At 36.7% G+C, this 20,732-nt stretch overlaps 2 protein-coding genes across 9 annotated transcripts in view; one reads left to right on the top strand and one right to left on the bottom strand.

Annotated features, from left to right (window-relative positions):
* SLC25A13 (solute carrier family 25 member 13) overlaps positions 1 to 4,389 on the top strand; it is a 240,920-nt gene extending 236,531 nt beyond the window's left edge. Inside the window, exons 17-18 of the transcript XR_014066092.1 lie at positions 1,399 to 1,508; positions 4,109 to 4,389. The gene's annotated coding sequence lies outside the window, so the exon portion shown is untranslated. The remainder of the gene's footprint in view (positions 1 to 1,398; positions 1,509 to 4,108) is intronic.
* DYNC1I1 (dynein cytoplasmic 1 intermediate chain 1) overlaps positions 4,091 to 20,732 on the bottom strand; it is a 402,307-nt gene continuing 385,665 nt past the window's right edge. For all 8 annotated transcript variants that reach the window (XM_081531541.1, XM_081531539.1, XM_081531543.1 and 5 more), the window contains one exon: positions 4,091 to 4,387. In XM_081531541.1, the coding sequence (XP_081387667.1) occupies positions 4,277 to 4,387 (111 nt within the window). In that variant the 3' untranslated portion in view covers positions 4,091 to 4,276. The remainder of the gene's footprint in view (positions 4,388 to 20,732) is intronic.

The following is a 20,732-nucleotide window of genomic DNA, read 5'->3' as shown; positions in this document are numbered from 1 at the left end:
GCTGGGATAACTTGACTGGCTATAGGCTGGCTGGATATCTCTATGTATCCACATGGCCACCCAATGGTGAGCTTAGGCCTCTGAACAGCCTGGAGGGAATAGGGTAAGTTCCAAAATGGCTTGGGGATGAAGAGTGAGTGTGCCAAGAAACCCAGAAAGAATCTGTATGTCGTCTTATAACCTTGTTCTGAACTCCACATAGTATCACTTCCCCCATATTCTGTCATTACACATTCCCAGATTCTTCATGGGACAGTGTCACACAAGAAGTGGGAAACTCTCTTGGAGACGATACCATGGTGGGATGTACACGCATATGTGTGCGTGCTGTCGTGTCCCACTCTTTTTAACCCTGTGGACTGTAGCCCGCTGGGATCCTCTGTCCATGGGATTCTAAGCAAGAATACTGGAGTGAGTAACCATTCCCTTCTCCAGGGGATCTGCCCAACCCACGGATCGAACCTGCATCTCCTTCATTGGCAGGTGGGTTCTATGTAAGCTCTCACAATTCCTCATGTGCCTACTACAAATGACTGACCTTTGAAGTTTTCATAGTCCTGACACATCGAATCATTCAGACGATTGTCTGTAACAACTCATGGGTTGTTGATTTGTTCCAAGATCCTTTAACATATGTTTGAGAAGCTTTTTCCCCCAGTACTTTTCACTGGATTGCTTTTTAAAAAACTTTTTATTGGAGTATAGATGATTTACAATGTTGTGTTTCAGGTGTATAGCAAAGTGATTCAGTTGTAAATGTATTCATCCTTTTTTAGATTCTTTTCTCATATGTTATCACAGAATATTGGGTAGAGTGCCCTGTGTTATACAGTAAGTCCTTATTGGTTATCTATATTATATACAGTAGTATATATATGTTCATCCCAAGCTCCCGATTTATTCCTCCCCCCTCCTTGTTTCCCCTTTGGTAACTAGAGGTTTGTTTTCCATATCTATAAGTCTGTTCCTGTAAGTAAGTGTCATTTGTATAATTTTTTTAAATTAGACCCTACATATGAGAGATAGCATAGGATATGTGTCTTTCTCTGTCAGACTTACTTCATTTAGTACAATAATCTCTAGGTCTATCCATTTTGCTGCTATTGGCATTATTTCTTTTTAATGGGTGAATAATATTCTGCTGTATGTGTATATTTCATCTTCTGTTGATGGACATTTAGGACATTCCATGTCTTGGCTATTATAGTGGTGCAATGAACTATTTGTATATAGTGTGTGTGTATATATAATATTTTATAAATAGTGTGTATATGTCAATCCCAATCTCCCAATTTATCCCTCCCCCCACCTTACCCCTTGGTAACCGTAAGTTTGTTTTCTACATCTGTAACTGTATTTCTGTTTTGTAGGTAAGTTGACTTATACCATGTTTTTTAGATTCCACATATAAGTGTATGCACCACATCTTTATGCATTCCTCTGTTGATGGACATTTAGGCTGCCTCCATGTCCTGGCTATTGTAAACAGTGCTGCAATGAACACTGAGGTGAGTGTATCTTTTTGAATCATGATTTTCTCTGGATATATGTCCAGGAGTAGGATTGCTACATCATATGGTAAATCTATTTTTAGTTTTTTAAGGAACCTCCGTACTGTTCTCCCTATTGGTTTTACCAATTTACATTCCCACCACACCCTTTTTAGCATTTATTGTTTGTGGATTTTTTGATGATGGCCATCCTTTGTGATGTGTGATACCTCATACCCCACTGTTGTTTTAAGTTTTGAAATGATTCTCATTTCTCTTAATTAATGATGTTGGAACATTTTTCATGTGATTTTTGACCATCTATATGTCTTCTTTGGAGAAATGTCTGTTTAGATCTTCTGCCTATTTTTCGATTTTTTTTTTTGACATAAGAATTACATGAGCTATTTATATTAATCCCTTATCAGTTGCTTCATTTGCAAATATTTTCTCCCAGTCTGTAGTCTGTGTTTTCATTTGGTTTACGGATTCCTTTGCTGTGCAGAAGCTTTTAAGTTCAATTAGTTTCCATTTGTTTATTTTTGTTTTTATTTTCATTATAATAGTAGCTGGATTAAAAAAAAGATATTGCTGCAATTTATGTCAGTGTTCTGCCTATGTTGTCCTCTAAGAGCTTTATAGTATTCAGCCTTACATTTAGATCTTTAATCCATTTTGAGTTTCTGTATATAGCCTTAGGGAGTGTTCTAATTTCATTCTTTACATGTGATTGTCCAGCTTTCCCAACATTGCTTATTGATGAGACTGTCTTTTCTATTGTATATTCTTGCCTCCTTTGTCATAGATTAATTGATCAGAGGTGCATGAGTTTATTTCTGGGCTTTCTATGCTGTTGCATTGATCTGTATTTCTGGTTTTGTGCCAGTACCTTACTGTTTGGATGGCTATAGCTTTGTAGTATAGTGTGAAGTCAGGGAGTCTGATTTCTCCAGGGAGTCTAAGCTCTCCAGTTCTGTTTTTCTTTCTCAACATTCTTTTGGCTATATGGGGTCTTTTGTGTTTCCATACAAATTTAAAAATTTTTTGTTCTAGTTCTATGAAAAATGCCATTGGTAATTTGACAGGGATTGCATTAAATCTGTAGATTGCCTTGGATAGTATAATCATTTTGATTGATTATATATTGACCGAAAGAACCAATATGGTCAATATTGATTCTTCCAATCCAAAAACATGGTATCAGTATATCTTTCCATCTGTTTGTTTGTGTCTTCAATTTCTTCCATCAGGATTTACAGTTTTCAGAGTACAGGTATTTTGTCTCATTGGACTGTGGACTGTTTTTTAAACCTATTTTAGACACTCATTTTATCTTTAAAAACAATATATATTTATAAAGAATCTTAATATACTTACCATATGACACCTAGAGAAAAATCAATATCATTATTTCAAAAGTACAAGAAATTGCACAGTTCAAGGAATCCCTACCAACAAAGCACCGTGGAAATTCCCTTCCTAAAACACCAAAAGCCTCTCTTCAAATAATTTTCATGACTCAACCACTATTTATTCTAATTCTCTCTTAAGCATGAAATGACTTTTTGAAAAATCCCATAAAGCTGTTTATAGACATGTTTCCTAGTCCAATAGTAGTAAACATAATTTTCTGGTATAAATTAAAACACAATGAAATAATGTGGAGCATTTGGTATAGGTTCATCTTAACCTGTTCTTACTCCAATGCTTAAGATATTCTTTGGGTAAAGAGGGTTCTGGCGAAGGAGACAAGAAAGAGCTTTCCAGAAATACCACACATGTTCCTTCATAAAAATAAAACCAGAGTCTTGGTTTAAGTCCAGCCAGGTTGACTGCCTGTAAATTCATTATCAGTCTTTAACATGGCTCTAATGTATCTCTCTTAGCCCCTGGCCACAGTAGAACTTTAATCAGGCTTTTCCTAAGCAAAGGATTTATCCACACTGGTGCAGACCTGGTTTGGAACATTTTATTGGCAATACTGGTGTCATATTTAGGAACCATAGACTTTTGTCAGACTGGGTTAGCTTGAATGACAAGTATCAATGATCAGCTATATTTGAAATATTGTTAAAGTACCTAGAAATAATAGGCATTAAAATTCATTCCATTCACTGCCAACAAACCTCTAAAGATTTCTTGTCCTCAGTGGAACCAGCATACTGTAATTGTTATTTGGAACTTAATGTAACCTCAACAGCAACAGAGAGACAATGCAGTCCTCTCATTAGGCACATGCTCTAGGATCGTTTATTTTAATGCTTTCAAATAAATATGTTCCATGCAGCACACCACAATAAATAAGGAGCAGCAATGTTCTTCTAGTAAATCCATTCATAATGTGAGTCACCGTGTAAAACACTACATCTCAAGTCTTTGGCCCTGTACCATAGCATGAAGCACACCACATCTGTACCTAATCATATCTGGCTTCATATGGATTTAATAGGACTATGCCAGGAGTGTGTGTAAGCACAAATTTAACCAGAGGTTTCCAGCTATTAAATACAGCTACTAAGTAGTTAAAAGGCAACAACTCAACCCAGAAAGGCTCCCACCCCCCTACCCCCATTTTTGAGACAGAAATATAAAGACAGAAATGCTCTGGTGAATTTCAGGTCAGTGGACAGTATGGTGGGCTACATTTGGAATACTTGGAGCAAAGCTGGCACAACATGGCACTCAGAAGGCCACAGCAATACTGATACTGAATAAACATGGATACAAGCTGACTTGACTGCAGATGCAGAGCTCTAGAAGGTCTAGGTGGGGCCGGCTCACGTCCACTAGGCAGGTAACTCAACAGTGCCCTCCTCCTCGCTGTCAGCTCTGTTAGCACGAATCTCCACAAGGGTCCTGGCAAATCGGGTCCACTCGTCATTGTGGGGAACTGCAAGCTGCAAAGCAAATGAATGGAAAATGGTCAACAAGCTATCTTTTATACCGAAAGCCTTGAAGCCTGCATGACTGTTCCTCTTGAAACAGATGATTCCTGTGGAATGCAAAGGAAATCAGATATTCTTCCTTGAATCAGATCTCTGAAATGTTGCTCTTAAACTGATAATTTAAAAGAATACTCTCACTCTCAGAAGCACAATCATGTGTGAGATTTATAAAACATTAAAAAACTTCTGTAAACTATACAGTTAATACAGTAACCACATTAAATCACTTGCAGTAAGATGACCAGAATTACAGTGAACATGACAAATAAAAACTGTATTATTAGGACTCTGAAATGATGTGGTATTGTCTAAGTCAATGCTATTGATCCTTTTCAAAAAGAGGTTGCTAACATGCCACTATATATGACAAAAGTATAGCTTATATATACAAAGAAACCTTACTACTGTAATAAGATGCTTTGGCTTTTCTAGCAAGATCCTCTATGATGATGCTGATGAATAATAATAATAGTAACATTTATCAAAAGTTCTGCTCTAAGTACTTGACATGTATTCTCCTCTTTCCTCACAGCAATCCTATGTTGGGTAATCAGAGTATTTCCATGTTGTAGAAGAAATTGAGGCACCAAAAGATCAACTCATCTTGCCAAGGTTGCCCAGCTTGCTAGTATCCGTGCCAATGTCATCTGGTATTTATATCCTTAGCCAGTATTCTATACTAACTCACCAAAAAGGGGGATTTATAATCCTATATATATCTTCTCCTGCGCACAAATGAGTAAGGAGAAAAATTAATCCCATCTGACACAAATCGCATGCATGAATTTTTGTGAGCTGAGTTGAAGGGTAATGATTTCTCTACATGGCATCCAAAGATGAATTGTTTAAAGGTACCATGCAAGTGTTTGGAATTAAACAGTCACTTGAAGATGAGAAGCAGGATCAAGTAGAAGTCCAAATGATTTTCATATAGAATAAAATTTGTTTCGACTGTGGAACCATTTACTCAGAGGTTTACCCTACAAGATGTAATCCGTCTACAGATGCTGGTGCCACACATGCTATCCACATATTTCATAAACATCAATAACACATTCATCCCAATCAGTGTACATTTTCAAAAATAAGCAAGTAAATCTGAACTCTGAGATCGCTTTTACAGCTGAAAAATTTCTTACTGTATAAAGCCAAACGTTTAGAACTTTAAATTTTTATTACAGTGGCTGGTATTCTCAGATACGATGTATCCAAGACAACTTATTAAAGAGTCGTATCAGCACCCTACAGAGTACATCCTTCAGTGCGTGTTCTGGTTCTCAGGTGGTTTCAAGGATATAATTCTGCAAATGATATACAGGTGCAGGAGGTAAGTTGTGTTTGTTTTTTTAAACAACGTTTTTGGGGGTACTTCTTTCTTGTTTGTTATTTGAGAAACACAATACTAACAAGAACTCTGATTTAGTCATATGAGTGAGTTCTAAATGGTTAAATACTTACCTAGTTACTGAAATGAATCCACATTCCTGTTCAGACAATGACACAAGTTCACAATAGTCTCGAATGGCACTATTACCTCTTTGCTCAGTTCATTTTCTCTACTTTGAGTTCTTTTCCTGTGTTCCACTATTCATTTTTCTCTTCTATTTTAGAAAATACTGCACTGGGGCAATGAAGTCCTCAAAATAAATTATATGAAAGAGCTAACAAAAAGCATGAGCAGAAATGGGTCACACCATATTTATATGAAAGCATAGCTCTACTCTTTGTCTCTTCTCCAACTCCTGACCAAGCACCTCCGACCCCAATGAACCACAAAACAAAGAGCTCAGGAAGAGACAAAAGCCAATCATGATAACATACTTATAAATTTGTCTCATAGAGGGTGAGAATCAAGCTAAATCTGAAGCACCTCGTAACTTCATATAACATTAAATATTGGAAGAAAGCAGCTCTCACTAATAAAAGTGATATACTCTAGGGGTTTGACTCCTAAACATAACACTACATTTATTATTAGTTAAAATGGCACAAATTTAAGTTACTGTATGATGCTCTATGTAATGTTTTATTGATAGCAATGTATAGAAAATACATCCTAAAAAAAAAATCAGGTCCATGTGTTTACATAGTTTCATGTGGTGGCCATGGCAAGATTGTTAAGAAACAACTCTAATAAACACTATGAAACATGAAGGGTTGACATTGCAACCAGATACAGTATGGGACAGAACTGAATATCATTTATGACATCTGAAGTTGCACATGTAATTTCTTAAAAATGAATTTTTCAGAAGTCCTTTTCCTTTATTTGTTAAAGAAACCAAACTAGTAATTCTAATATTTGTAATAATAAAGCATTAAATTTATATAAGTAGGTTTCACCAAAATTTTGAGGTTTTTTTTTTTAATTGAAGCATAGTTAAAAATTGTGTTAGTTGTGCAGCAAAGCGATTATTTTTTTTCAGACTTTTCTCCATTTTCCATTACTACAAAGTATTGAATATAGTTGTCTGTGTTAATCAATAAATTTTTGTTGCTTAACTATTTTTATATATAGTAATTTCTATCTGTGAACCCCATACTTCTAATACATCCCTCTTCCCCCTTATCTTCCCTTTTGGTAACGTTAAGTTTGTTTTCTATGTTTATGAGTCTGTTTCTGTTTTGTATATACATTTATTTCTATCATTTTTTAGATTCCCACATTTTGCAATATTATATTTGTCTGGCTTACTGCACTTAGCATAATAATCTCTTGGTCCATCATGTTGCTACAAATGGCATTATTTCATTCTTTTTTATAGCTAAGTTATATTCTGGCCTGGAGAATTCCATGGACTTCGCAGAGTCTGACACAACTGAGTGATTTCACTTTCACTTTATATTCCATTATATATCTATACCATTTTTTTTTTATCCATTTGTCAGTGGACATTTACATTGCTTCCTTGTCTTGGCTATTGTAAATAGTGCTGCTATGAACACTGGCATGCATGTATCTTTTTCAATTAGAGTTTTGTCTTTTCCAGATATATATACCCAGGAGTGAGACTGCTAGATCATATGGTAACTATTTTTAGTTTTGTTTTTTAAGGAAACGCCATACTGTTTTCCATAGTTTTCACACCAATTTACATTCCCACCAACTTTGTTGGAGGGTTCCCTTTTCTCCGCACCCTCTTCAGCTTTTATTTTTACACTCTTTGATGCCCATTCTGATCATTGTGAGATAATATCTAGTTGTGGTTTGATTTGCATTTTTCTAATAATTAGTGATGTTGAACATTTTTTCAATGTGCCTATATGGCCATCTGTCTGTCTGTCTTTGGGAAAAAATCCCCTTTTTCAATTTTTTTCTTTTTTTTTTGGATACTAAGTTATATGAGCTGTTTGTATATTTTGGCTATTACACCCCTCTCAGTCACAGCATTTGTAAATATTTTCTCCCATTCCTTGCTGTGCAGAAGTTTAAGTCTGATTAGGTCCCATTTGGTTATTTTTGTTTTTATTTCTACTGCCTCGGGGAACTGATCTAAGAAAATATCACTGCGATTTGTGTCAGAAAGTGTTTTGCCTGTGTTCTCTTCTAGGAGTTTTATGCTGTCATATATTTAATTCTTTAACTATTTTGAATTTATTTTTTTATATGGTATGAGGGAATATTCTGATTTCATTGATGTACATGCTGTCCAGCTTTCCTAACACTACTTGATGAAGAGACCATCTTTTCTCCATTGATTATTCTTACTGCCTTTGTTATAGATTAATTGACAGTAGATGTGTGGGTTTATTTCTAGACTTGCTCTTCTGTTCCACTGATCTATGTCTATTTTTGTGCCAATACTGTATGCTATTTTGATTACTATAGCTTTGCAGTATAGCCTCAAGTCTGGAAGGTATGTCTCCTGCTTTGTTTTTCCTCAGTTTTGCTTTGACAATTCTAGGTCTTTCATGATTCCCATATAAACTTTAGAATTATCTGTTCTAGTTCTGTGAAAAATGTCATGGGTATTTTGATAGGGACTGTATTAAATTTGTAGATCGCTTTGGGTAGTATGGCCATTTTAACAATATTAAATCTTCTAACCCAAGGGCATAGGATATCTTTCCATTTCTTTGAATCATCTTCAGTTGCCTTCATCAATATTTTATAGGTTTCAGTACATAGATTTTTCACGTCCTTCGTTAAGTTTATGCCTAGGTATTTTGTATATAAATAAGTTTTATTTACATATAATTTTTTTTTCTTCTTTGGGCTGCACCACACAGCTTGCAGGATCTTAGTTCAACAACCTGGGATTGTGAAAATGCAGTCATAACCACTGGACTGCCAGGAAATTCTCGGTAGGTACTTTTGCTGTGATTTTAAATGTGATTTTTTTTTTTTTTACTTTCTTCTTCCAATATTTCAGTATACAGAAATGTAACAGATTTCTGTTTATTAATTTTAAAATGAGTTTTAGCAAATTTAGAAGTTTTTGATAAAAATATACCGTACCATAGAACTTACATTTGACTTTTTTCCATAGTGGTAGAAATAACAGTCCTTAAAAATTCAGATTCACCCTCATAAAATGTTTCACTGTATTCTAACATAGCTTGCTGTCCTTTTTATCTGTGAAAGTTTCATTTAGGTTGAGAAAATTTAGAAGTTTTCTTTCTTTTGATTGTTTTGCCAAACATTTTCCTCACTAGAAATGTTAGTTTGCTTTGGTTCACACACAAATGCTTGATTAGCACAGGATGAAAACAAAATTGCTTCTAGAAACTTAAATTTATCTACCTCATTCTATTACACTTTTTCATCTAGCTGACAATAAAAACAAGATCATCGTAATGTTAGCTTTAGAAGGTGAGCTGCATACTGCCCCATTTTTAGAATTAAATATCACTATCAGGAAGCACTTTAAGTATAATCTTAGCTTGAATGTGTGAATGTGTATTCACAGGTTGTATCCACACCCAAAGTTAATAATTTTTGACATTTGAATACTTGTAGGTAAGACTGAACAGGTGTCCTTACAAACAAGACGACCACTCTTCATTTTAAACAGCATCTGTCTGGACAGAATTGTGTCCTTCTTACCCTTGGCAGCTCCTAACTCTTCTCATGAGCACAAATGCATTTGAAACTTTCTCTAGGAGACTTTTAATCCAGTAATGCCTTAATCATTAAGTAAGTAAAAAATCTTTGTCATGTTTCTTAGTCAAAGAAAAAGACTGCTGTCATGCCCTTCTTACCAGCATATATATGTCTTTTTAATAATGATTTCAGCATGGACTGAGTACCAACTATACGCCAGACACTAGGGTAGGACTGAAGATATAATAGTTAATCACTCTGGCATATGAAGACAATGTATATTAATTACCATGTTTTCTTAGGTCAAAATGTGGGAATACTGGCACAGTTTTGTTTTGTTTTTAAACTTCACTGACATTCAGAAAGTGAAGTACTTGAAAATTTACCTTCTTACAGTGACAACTGCAACATTCCCTGGGATGTGTTGTGTGTCACGCAAATAGTGGGGAAGCAAATGGCATGTTAATGACAGTTTCAGCATCTCTTCAGGGTTCTATCAATGCATTAAAGGCTAAATCTAGACCATCACTATAGACTCCAACCCCCCACCCCCACCGCCGGAAAACAGTAGTTTAGAATAATTTTCAAACAATTGACATTTCTGATAGGAAAAGTATTTGTAAGTTTCTATTGGTGATGAGTAATTTCAATTAAACATGAGACCTGGGAAGGAAATAGCCTAGTTATATCAAAGGGATACCATAAAAAAGAGGTTGTAAAAATTGAGCAGTATTGTACTGAATCAAAGTGGATCTGGAAACATTTTCTGCCTTCAGATTCATCCGCCAAAGTCCACAACCTAGGTCAGAGATGACTCAGATTTTCCTACTGCTTCATATTCAGGGTTCACCAATATCTAGTCCACCCCCACCCCCAACTGTATGACTGTTTTCTAACTTTTTGCTAAATGCATAAAGCATTTTTATGCCAAAAGCACTCAGGGCACTGATTCCTGAAATAACAAAATCTTAGCTCTAAGAGTAAATGCCTTTTATAGGATATGACCATATATTTACAGCTGAGGGAACTAAGGCCAAAGGTAGTTTCTGAGGTAGCAATTTGGCTTTATGGAGGCGGTAACATGAACCTTAGATTTGCACAGGAAGCTTATGTCCTGCTCCCAGCTTGCTTACTGGCCGTGGTCAGGCATTAACCTCTCATTGCCTCAACTGTAATGGAGATAATGGCGTCTGACCCATTATCAGCACAGAAGTGGAGAGGATGAGAAAGGTAATCTAATGAAGAAAGTACATGAGCTCAACACAGAATAGTCATGCATTCTTTTTCTTTGAACACTCAGATTGAATATATTCCTAAAAATGATACATAAATATATTGAGTGGCATACATTTCAATTCTATATTATTTTTGTGGTTCTGTTTTCCTTAAGAATTATTTCTAATGTCTGCTATGTGAGGACTTTAAGGAACAGGCCTCTAACAGGTAGGAAATGGAAGGACAGGGAGCTCAATGATTTGCTCCAGACCATGTAACTTGCCCCAGGTCAGTGTGGGGCAATTGGGAGCCTCACCCCTTCAGGGAATAAATGCCAGCATGCCATGGCAGAAGGGCAGGCAGGTCATATGTTCTCAATCACCTGCTAAAAGATTCTAAATATTATTTTTAACCTTCTAAGATTCCTGAAAGATGCACAGGTCAGAAATAAAAAGCAAAAGTTGTGGGGAAAACTCACGAAAATCAGGTTCATGCTTCCCCGCCATCCCTCTAGTTCTGAGGCTGTGTCACAGGTCTGCCCTCCTCCCACACTGGAATGGGCTCCCCCGCCACCCAGATCCTGCCCTACTTCACTCCCAGGTAACTCGCTTGGCTAACCACTAGGCTAACCACTGTGCCACAGATTGCATAATAACTCGATTTTGAGAATGGAGCCAGGAAGGACTTTTTTTCAACCTCAGACATCATCCAGATATGATTTCTTTCACAGCTCTGCCCATAATTTGCTGTGTGTCCTTAGGAAATTTATGTTTCTAGCATCTCAGATCTTTCCTTCCTCATTTGTGAGAAAGGAATTCTGGCCACAAACTCCCAGGGCCACTGTGAATATTAAATAAGACCTCCCCCCAAATATAAAGAGTTTAAGCTCAGTGTCTGGACATTACAAACCATGCCTAAAGGTTGTTTTCCCAATATTTTTTCCTTCTTAATGTTAATTCCCTCCCTCCAATTGCTGTTGCTTCCTTTTTTCTTTCTTCCATTTCCTTCCATTCACCTATATAGAGCTGCATATTTTTAGAAGTACACCTTAAATGTTATCACATTTGCTTTCTTAAAAGCCCACACAAATCACTTCCTAGACAGTCATACATTTAATAATAGCTAAGGTTCATGAACTGGGTGTGGGGAAAGGGTTCTTGAAGATCACAAGAAAAATCCCATCAGAGGATGCTTTGTTAATTTAAAAAATTAAAGTATAATTATTCCTTGTAAACGTATACATACACACACATGCATCTTTTTCACATATGACCAATACAGTTTTATCGCGCTATTTCCTTTTTATGGCACTTTCTATAGTGGGATTCTACATTTTTAGCTCAAGTCGTAAGGCCTTGTAACCACTGAACATGCTGTTATAAAAATCAAATGACTTTTTATAACCAGGGTTAAACACACAAATATCATTCATGTGTCCCTTTTTATAAGCACATGGCTAACCATTCTGAACAGTCCTCAGTCAAGCCTCCCTCATTTGTTAGTAATTTTAAAGGGTTTATAGTACCTAGCAGCTGATTTTAAATAGCTGCATTATCTGCAGTAACTCCTACCAGCCCAATGCTGTATTTTTATGGTAAAACTATATCTCAGGCCTTGCTTAGTATAAAAGTAGGTTACTTTTTTTTTTTTTTTTTACAAAAGCTTGGATAATTAAGACAAAAGTGTTCCATGATTTCAGTTTATGATGCTTAATGTATCTGAGAAACCAAACAAATTGAGCAGGACTCCCGGTTTCAGGATGAATATTCCATGAGTATGTGGTTTATCAGCATCTTTGTAGCTTTCAATTAAACAGTCATTTTTTAAAAAAAAAAAAAAAAAAGCCTGAGATGATTATGTTAACCATGGATTCCAAAGATACATGACAATTCAGCTCCTGTATTAACCTAAAAATGAAAGTTTTCTTTAAAAATGATATCTTACAAATTATCTTTTCACTTTAATAAACATTGATTTGTTTGTTTGTTAATGCATTTACAGAAACTGTGGAGATGAACATGAATTTCTATAGAACTGCTAAACCCTCCTCTAAAAGCTTTTTTAAAAGTACGATTATTAATGTCACCCCAATTCAGGAGACTGCGGACTTACTGGTGTACAAACACACATTTATGTTCCGAGGAAGCCTATATTTTTTAGGACAATTCCCTTTGCCACACACACAGATGGAAGCAAAGTGGGAGGTAATAAGCAATGAAACAGCTGTCAGAATGGAACGACCAAGCTCCACTGTATTTAACTCTCTGGAGAGTCTACCATCACTGTTAACAATGGATGAAACCACGAACCAAAATTCCAAGCCAGAATGCAACGTACAGAGCACATAAATATCCTAGAGTGCATACTGTGCGGTAACTAAGTATTTACAGCAGTTTTAGAGAAGTCCAGAAAGTAGAAGTTACATTAGTCTCCATTCTGTAGCATCTGCTATTACCAGTCAGTAGGTTAAAATTTCTGTGAAATTTAGCAGCATGCTAACCCACGGGCGTCTGATGCTATCTATTTTTTGGTTAAGAAAAAATTTCTTTTTTATCTAAAAATCCCATCTAAGGGAACCCTCAGTCACCCATGAAGCTTGAGACCTTTCTGCTGAAGTTCTCTTCCTAGAATCTTTAAATGACTTTTATAGCATGTTTGTTAGAACAATACTTTTAGAAAATCCATTACCACCCAATTAAGGAAATAAATAAAGGTAGGACATAAAAATCCAAAGTAAACAGTAACAAATATGGGCCTATATCAATTTCAATAAGCCAGCAAATGTCAAAGGAAATAATTTTAAACACTATTCTAAACAAACACTATTCTTTAAAAAAATGACCATTTAGAAATACTCTTCATGTTAAAATTTAGCATCATGGGATGCATGACAAAATTCTGAAGTTTTTACATGAGAAGAAAAAAATTACACAGCTGAAAAAGAGTTAATTCACTAAGGCTTAAAGATGACCTTGTTCACATCAGTATTAAAATCTTATCACCCTCTTCTTTAGAAATGTCTTAAGCATTATTTTTCTATTATTTAGAACCATCTATTTCTTTGTTCAAAAGATGGAAAAAAATGCTAAATACATTTGACTGATGGGCAATAATGGAAAATAAACTTTTTAAACTTCATTACCACTATTTTTCCATAACACAAAAGATCAAGATGACGGGGAAATGAAAGAGCATATACTACTCAAACTGATCTGTCATACTAGCTGACTAAACATATATCGTTTCTCTTTCTGATATTATTAACTATAGTTTTTCCAGTAAATTCCTAGCAACCACTGCATCTAAGCAGTTTTGACAAAAAAGAAGGCTTATTGCTAAACACCTTAAAAACATTTACCAAGGTAATAAAAGAAATGTCATTCCCTCCTACTGAATGTTTGGGCATAAAAGAGGTATTTGTATAATGTAGTTCATGTTTTACCGTTATCTATACTGTCCAAAAAAAGCACAATGAAAAAGAAGCGTTTTTCCAGTGGTTTAACAACTATTTGAGTCAACTGTTAGGCTTTCATTATGACTAGTGACCAACTACTCACTTTTAAAAGCAAAAGAGAGAAGAGTAACTGGAATAGAGCTTGGAGAGGAAGAGCAAGCACTCTTTTCTAAGTTTATTTTCTACATACCTTTTCCCATGCAAATATAGTTATTTTTTCCTGGCCATCAATCTATAGGCAAGTTGGAGGCTTGCTGTCTGAACACTTCACACAAGTAAGCATTTTCTTAACCTTCACCTTTCACCTGTGAAACATTCATTCACCTGTTTATTGAGTGCCTGTATGTGCCAGGCACTGTTCTAGGCCAGGTTATCCTGTTCAAATAGACGACAATGGGCAAGTATCTATGTATCTGTAGATGTGGCACTCTAAAGATCAGAAAAACTCTAGCGAGGAATGTGATTAACCAAAGGAGGGCTGCCAGACTGATTAAAGGTTCTATCTAAATGTTGCGAAAGTACTGGTTGACCATGAGGACAAAGATCAGAGGGAACAGGCCACTGATCAGTTTTATCTGCCAGCCTAAAAAGTAAGAGTGCAAAACTCCTACAATGTTAAGCTCTGATATTCCCTAAATGATAAATAATTCATGTTTTAAAATGGAAAAGATGTTCTGATAGCTGACAGTCTCAGAAATTCATGCAAACCTTTCGTGAAAGTGGAATACAATGATTCATTCACTTCCTCACTTTGCAAGTCCAGCCTACATGGCATATAAACATTTATACATAAACATGTATAGGCAGATATTTGATTTCATATTCTATTTCAGATATACCAATAATAACACACATACTTACAGAAGAAACAGATAACTCTTCATTTCTGTACAGGCCAGTGTTAATCTAGACTCATATGATTGGAGCAGCTTCATGCCTGGCTGTTCTACGCAGTAATGTTTCAAGATAAAATTTAGCAGTTTTGAAATTCTAAAACTAAATACAACTTTGTTAGACATAAAAAAAATTATAATTAATGACTGCTTCAGCATCCAAACTGCTATTGAAGATGACAGTTTGAAACCACAGAAGAATCATAAAGATGATTAATTATACAAACTAATGCTTGTTTCAGAAGGTTTATATTCAAAGACCATTTATCACCAAAATGGGAATATATTAATCTCACTGAATATAGCAAATTATTATGCACAGATTAATTTGGTTTTTATAAAATTAGATATTAGGGTTTTCTTTTCATTTAGTCAACTACTCTAATATATAAAAGTCATAAGTATTTTCTTATCAATTCAGAAAAAAAAGTGGCTTGAAAATTTATACACTAATGCTACCTGAATAAGCACACTATTTATATAATAATTAGTTTAATCATGGTCTTTAACATATGTAATTATCAAAATAGACCCACTGCTACTACATTTACTATAAGACGAATAATTATAACATTAATTGAAATAGCACTTTCTTTTTAACATACTTTTCCTAGAAAAAAATCACGTTAACACTAAAATTACAATCATATATTTTAACCAGATGATTTTATTTCAAATACATGTAATTTATTATGACAAGGAAATGAACTAATATATTATTTCAAAGTAGCTTATTTTATGTAATTATATTTATTAGCACCCCAAATCTGTCCATACAAATATGCCTTTGTGCGTTTTACTTAACTGCACAGGTTTGTGGCTATGATAATAAACATTCAGGTTAAAAACACTAAGTATCTGGATTTTCAGTTTTTATCTGGATTTTGGCATCACATAAGTCTTTTCCATGGAGGGAAAAACCAAAAGAAGTGTTTAGCATCAGCGAAAGGAAAAAACACTGTTTAATCCACTGAAGAATAGGCTAGCACTTAAAAGACCTTCAAGAGTCTAGAAACTTATGGCCACACTCATTTAATGAGAAACACAAGTGTTCGGGGCAATTATAACTGGACTCTGGTAAGCTGAGCCTAGCTCTGCCCTCCCCTGCCCTCCTGGATACTGCCAGAACTTAGCCACGCTATCAGGCTCGTCATCGGCAGAGGATAATGGCTTTCATAAAGCACAATAATTAAATCGACTGATTTCAAGTGCAGTTCTTTTTCATTAAGGAACTCTTATTTGAATCACCCCCCAAATTTCAGTTTAACTTCGTATTTTGTGTTCTGCATGCCAGCCTTCCCCACAGAGGGGGATTATTTATATTCAGGGCATAAATTCCTGTGGAAAATGGATGTAGGCACTGTCCTACTGGAAAACATGAAGTCATTCCATGAAGCGAACAATTATTGCCTCAGTGTAATCCACTTAAAAACCATACGTGTATTATTTATTTTGCGTCGCTCAAACACTCTTTTAACTCCCAATACTTCCAGTTTATCAGGTGCTACTATGCTGAACAGCGGTTTTAAACCGCTGTACTTTAAGTACAAGGAAAATGGCTCACGGAATCTCTTTTTCTTCTTACTCTAGCTGTCTGTGAGAACGGCTGGAGGCACTTTTTATAGTCCCTGTACATTACACCTTGACCATCATTCTAAAGTATCTTGCATAGGTCATTTTTCCTACTGGGATTCCAAGTAGAATTTTCATTCCAATTTTTAATTGTAGCTTTAAAATAGATTCAGATGAATATTTAAAACCATGCTTTAGCGACTGCATTTGATCTCATATTCTCCTTTTTCCCTTTCAAGATTTTTTAAGGCCCTTTCAACATATTGACAAATGTCAAATTTACTGCATTTATTACAATTTGTATAAGATGACTGCCTTTCTTTTGGCCCCCAAGAGTCACAGCAAACAAGGCACACGAAATGGTGCCAGAGCTCAGGGTTAAAATTTAAAGATTAATACACATTCCCTTAGATAATGAGTGAACAGGATACTAAACAGAGAAAGCCAGGGCAATAAGACTTACTCATCCCCCAAATTACAGTTTTTCAGTTGCCGTTTTATTTTTCCAACTCTACTTTCAGCCGAAATGATTTTGGAATTTTATTGTTTGACTACTGTAGGAATATAATCAGGGATTTGAAACTTACGCGTATTTATCCCAACTGAAAACAAAATCTTCCCTAGAAGAGGTTAATGGAAAAAGAAATAAATAGGAGGTAGAAGATAAACTGCTTCTTTCACAACCGGGGCTGCAAACAGCATTCTAACTAATTCAGATAAGCAGCAAACACAGTTGTTAGGGGATATTTATGACAGCTGCATCTGTGTGGCTGCACTGAAGCATTAACAATGGCAACGGGCTTTCTGTAAAACACGTCGGCAAGAAAGACAGGTAGCGAGGCTGGCTATCAATCATCAGGACACGTGAATAATTCTACACTCACTGGCCCATGTGCTGTTAAAATCAGCTTTCTCTCTCTATATATAGAAAACCTTGCTATTTGGTAAAGAGCCTTGGCCATGAGTAATTCTTATTTTTAATTCTTAAGAATATGTGTGTTTACACATCATTTTTGAAAAATACAACAATGATTAACAGGTCTGAAAAAGAATACACTCAACATTTTCAGGTTATATTTGTAGTTAATTTATGACTTGTTATCTTACTCATCTTTCAATTAATTGAATGGGATCACACAGCTCCAAAATAGACGGTGTCCCATAGTTTGGGGAGCAAAATCCTGCAAACTTATTCAAGTGCTGGGCTCATTTAAAAATTTAGATCTTCGAATTTTAAGTGGTGCGTGCAACCACTGTCTAAGTAACTTTTAAGATGCATGAATAGAATAAAAATTATAGCCAAATAATAAAAGGGGTCTTCTCTTTCATGGAATTCATATAACTTCCATTTATGCTAATAGGAGGTAAGCACCTGCTCTGCAAAGAAAATAGACCCCTATCTGTGAAAATAAATGTGTACAGTATATTTCCCAGATATGATGCCAAAATCAAACAACCAAAAACGTATGCTGTATAAACAAAGCATCATGTGGCCTACCTGAAACACTGCATTTTATATTTTACCTCCTTACTCATAGGCTTTGAGATGTTACTCATGCCTTTGCCATTTAAATGTAACAGGAAAAAAAAAAAGGATGGACAGACTCAATCCGGTGATTTGAGTAAGCTCACCCACAATCCCCCGTTTACCCCTTCATAAGTTCATAATAAATTGCATCAGTAAATCTGGATCTGAGCCACTGCTCTCTGCCATCATCTTAAAAGTCACGGAGGATAACTGTACATAATAGAGGTGGGCACGATCATGGGGGCACTGTGCTGGGACTCCCCGCAGCAGCTGCACCTCAGCTGGGACAGGAGATGAGGCAGACGGTTGTTAATGACTGGTGGCACCCAGTCCCTTTCTGCAGTGCCCTCTGGTTGAGTGTCAGGTCCCACAGGAGGGCACCTCCACCTGGACTTGAATGGAGCTGTCCCCACTGGTAATCACAGAAGTCTCCTCTCAGGGGACAGAGAAAGGCTGTCCCTCTCAACTCCACCTGAAGGTAGGTATCACAGTGCTCTCTCCCTAAAACTTGATTACACTCTCAGTTAAAATTACGTGATCACAAGAGGGTTGTGGGGAGGGGGAACTAGAATATCCACCAAATACCCAAATATCATGATACTGAGAATGTGGAAACATTGCTATTCTCATCCAACATTTTTAAATAGTCCTAAGGAATAGGTAATAACAATACTGGGCTTCTCAGGTGGCACAGTGGTAAAAATATCCGCCTGCCAATGCAGGAGACACGGGTTCAATCCCTGTGTTGGGAAGATGCCCTCGAGAAGGAAATGGCAACCCACTTCATTATTATTGCCTGGAGAATCCCATGGACAGAGGAGCCTGCCAGGCTACGGTCCTTGGGGCCACAACGAGTCGGACCTGACTGAGCATGCATGCATGCAAAGAATAGGTAATAATAACATCATACAGCAGGTACTACGTTTAACCATCTCTCTAAAGATTTCTCTTTCCTAATGGTCTATGTCAAGACCAAAACTTTTCATTTCTGACTTGTATTGTGAGGGTACTGAAAGCAATACTCTCCTGGACCAGACTGAATACAGAGTTTGAGGGACCCAGTGCAACCTGGAAGCATGAGACACCTTGCTGGGAAATGTCTGAACAATTGCAGGACAATGACAGCAGAGCTTTAAACCAAGCTCAGGGCTCCTCTGCAAAACGACAGCGCAGGTGAAGCCAGCCTTGCTCTAAAACAGGACCTTAGTGAAAGACAGCCTGCTGCTCTCGCCTCCTTTCCCCACAGCCTAACAGAAGATTCGGTCAAGAACACCACGGAAGAACATGGTGAGATGTCCTCTGGCAGACAAGACACCAATCTGATGTACTGAGGTCCAAGGAAAGTGGCTCAACAGAGTGTCCTCTCAAAACGACTGTTAACTTTCATATACAGATTGTACTATAAGGCTTACCTGAAAGTGTTTCATTTTCTTCGTAGAAGGTTCCACAGGCCAGGTTTTCTCTCCAAAGGCCAGTGTGACCCTGGTGATGGGTTTCGTTTTAATGGAGACTGGAGGACCAATTTTGAATACAGATAATGGAAGCACAGTTTCCAGGCAGTCTGATCCTCAATGACATCCTTTTTCTTTTCCTCTGTATTTTTTTCCTTTGAAAAATCACTTCCTGCTCAAACCCCTTCTCCTTCGTCAGCCGTGCACCAGTATTGGATTTGACCTTGAATTCTAGATGGGCCAGGCTGCCATAAAGGCACTTTGTCCGGCTTTCCACAGTGTAGGTGATTATGAAGGCTGGCGGGGCACTGTTTATGGGGTTCCCTTCTCTTCTAAGGGGTGTCCCTGGTGGCTCAGACGGTAAAGAATCTGCCTGCAATGCGGGAGACTGGGGTTCGATCCCTGTGTTGGGAAGATCCCTGGAGAAGGGCATGGCAACCCACTCCAGTATTCTTGCCTGGAGAATCCCCAGGACAGAGGAGCCTGGTGGGCTACAGTCCATGGGGTTGCAAAGAGTTGGATGTGACTAACACAACACAACACAACAACGTCCAAGGACAGTTACGCTCTGCCCGTTCCAGGTTGGTGAACAAGACAATGGTAATTACTGTCATGGCAGTTTCTCCCATGATCTACCGTCTCTCCCAAGTGGGCTTCAGCTAAACTTAGCTGTTGGAAAGTCATCTTTCCCTTCAGTACATGGAACTCTACAGAGTTGGGCTTCAGAAACTTACAACAGGGTATTAGAAACAGAAAAGTACCCCTTTATTTCTCCCCCAAAATACACGAGATAAATTTGTAAATACGTTACAAAAATACTCAGGAAAATATATACTTTCAGCAAAATTATGTTGTCAAGTCTGAGTTTTTCTGAGCTATAGATTACTTTTTATAGGATCGAACAATACAGAAGGAACTGTTCGAATATATAAGCCTATCCTGATTTTTGGTCCTTCAGAAAAGGGCTAGAAGATTATAATATTAGCTTCTCTCAATAAGATAGTACAACCCTCTTTTTCCTGGTAGTGAATTTGTAGGGATAAACAACCCTACAAATAGTTGGGCCTATTATATGTCACAGAGATTTTTCTATAGCCTGTCTAGACTCCAGACAATAGGTGAGACCGGCCTAGAGTTGCA

This window comes from Giraffa tippelskirchi, chromosome 10 (genome assembly GCF_054371585.1).
Source record: "Giraffa tippelskirchi isolate mGirTip1 chromosome 10, T2T-mGirTip1v1.2.pri, whole genome shotgun sequence".
Classification (NCBI taxonomy): Eukaryota; Metazoa; Chordata; class Mammalia; order Artiodactyla; family Giraffidae; genus Giraffa; species Giraffa tippelskirchi.
Note: the sequence above shows the minus strand (reverse complement) of the source record. Positions and strands in the feature narration are given on the sequence as shown.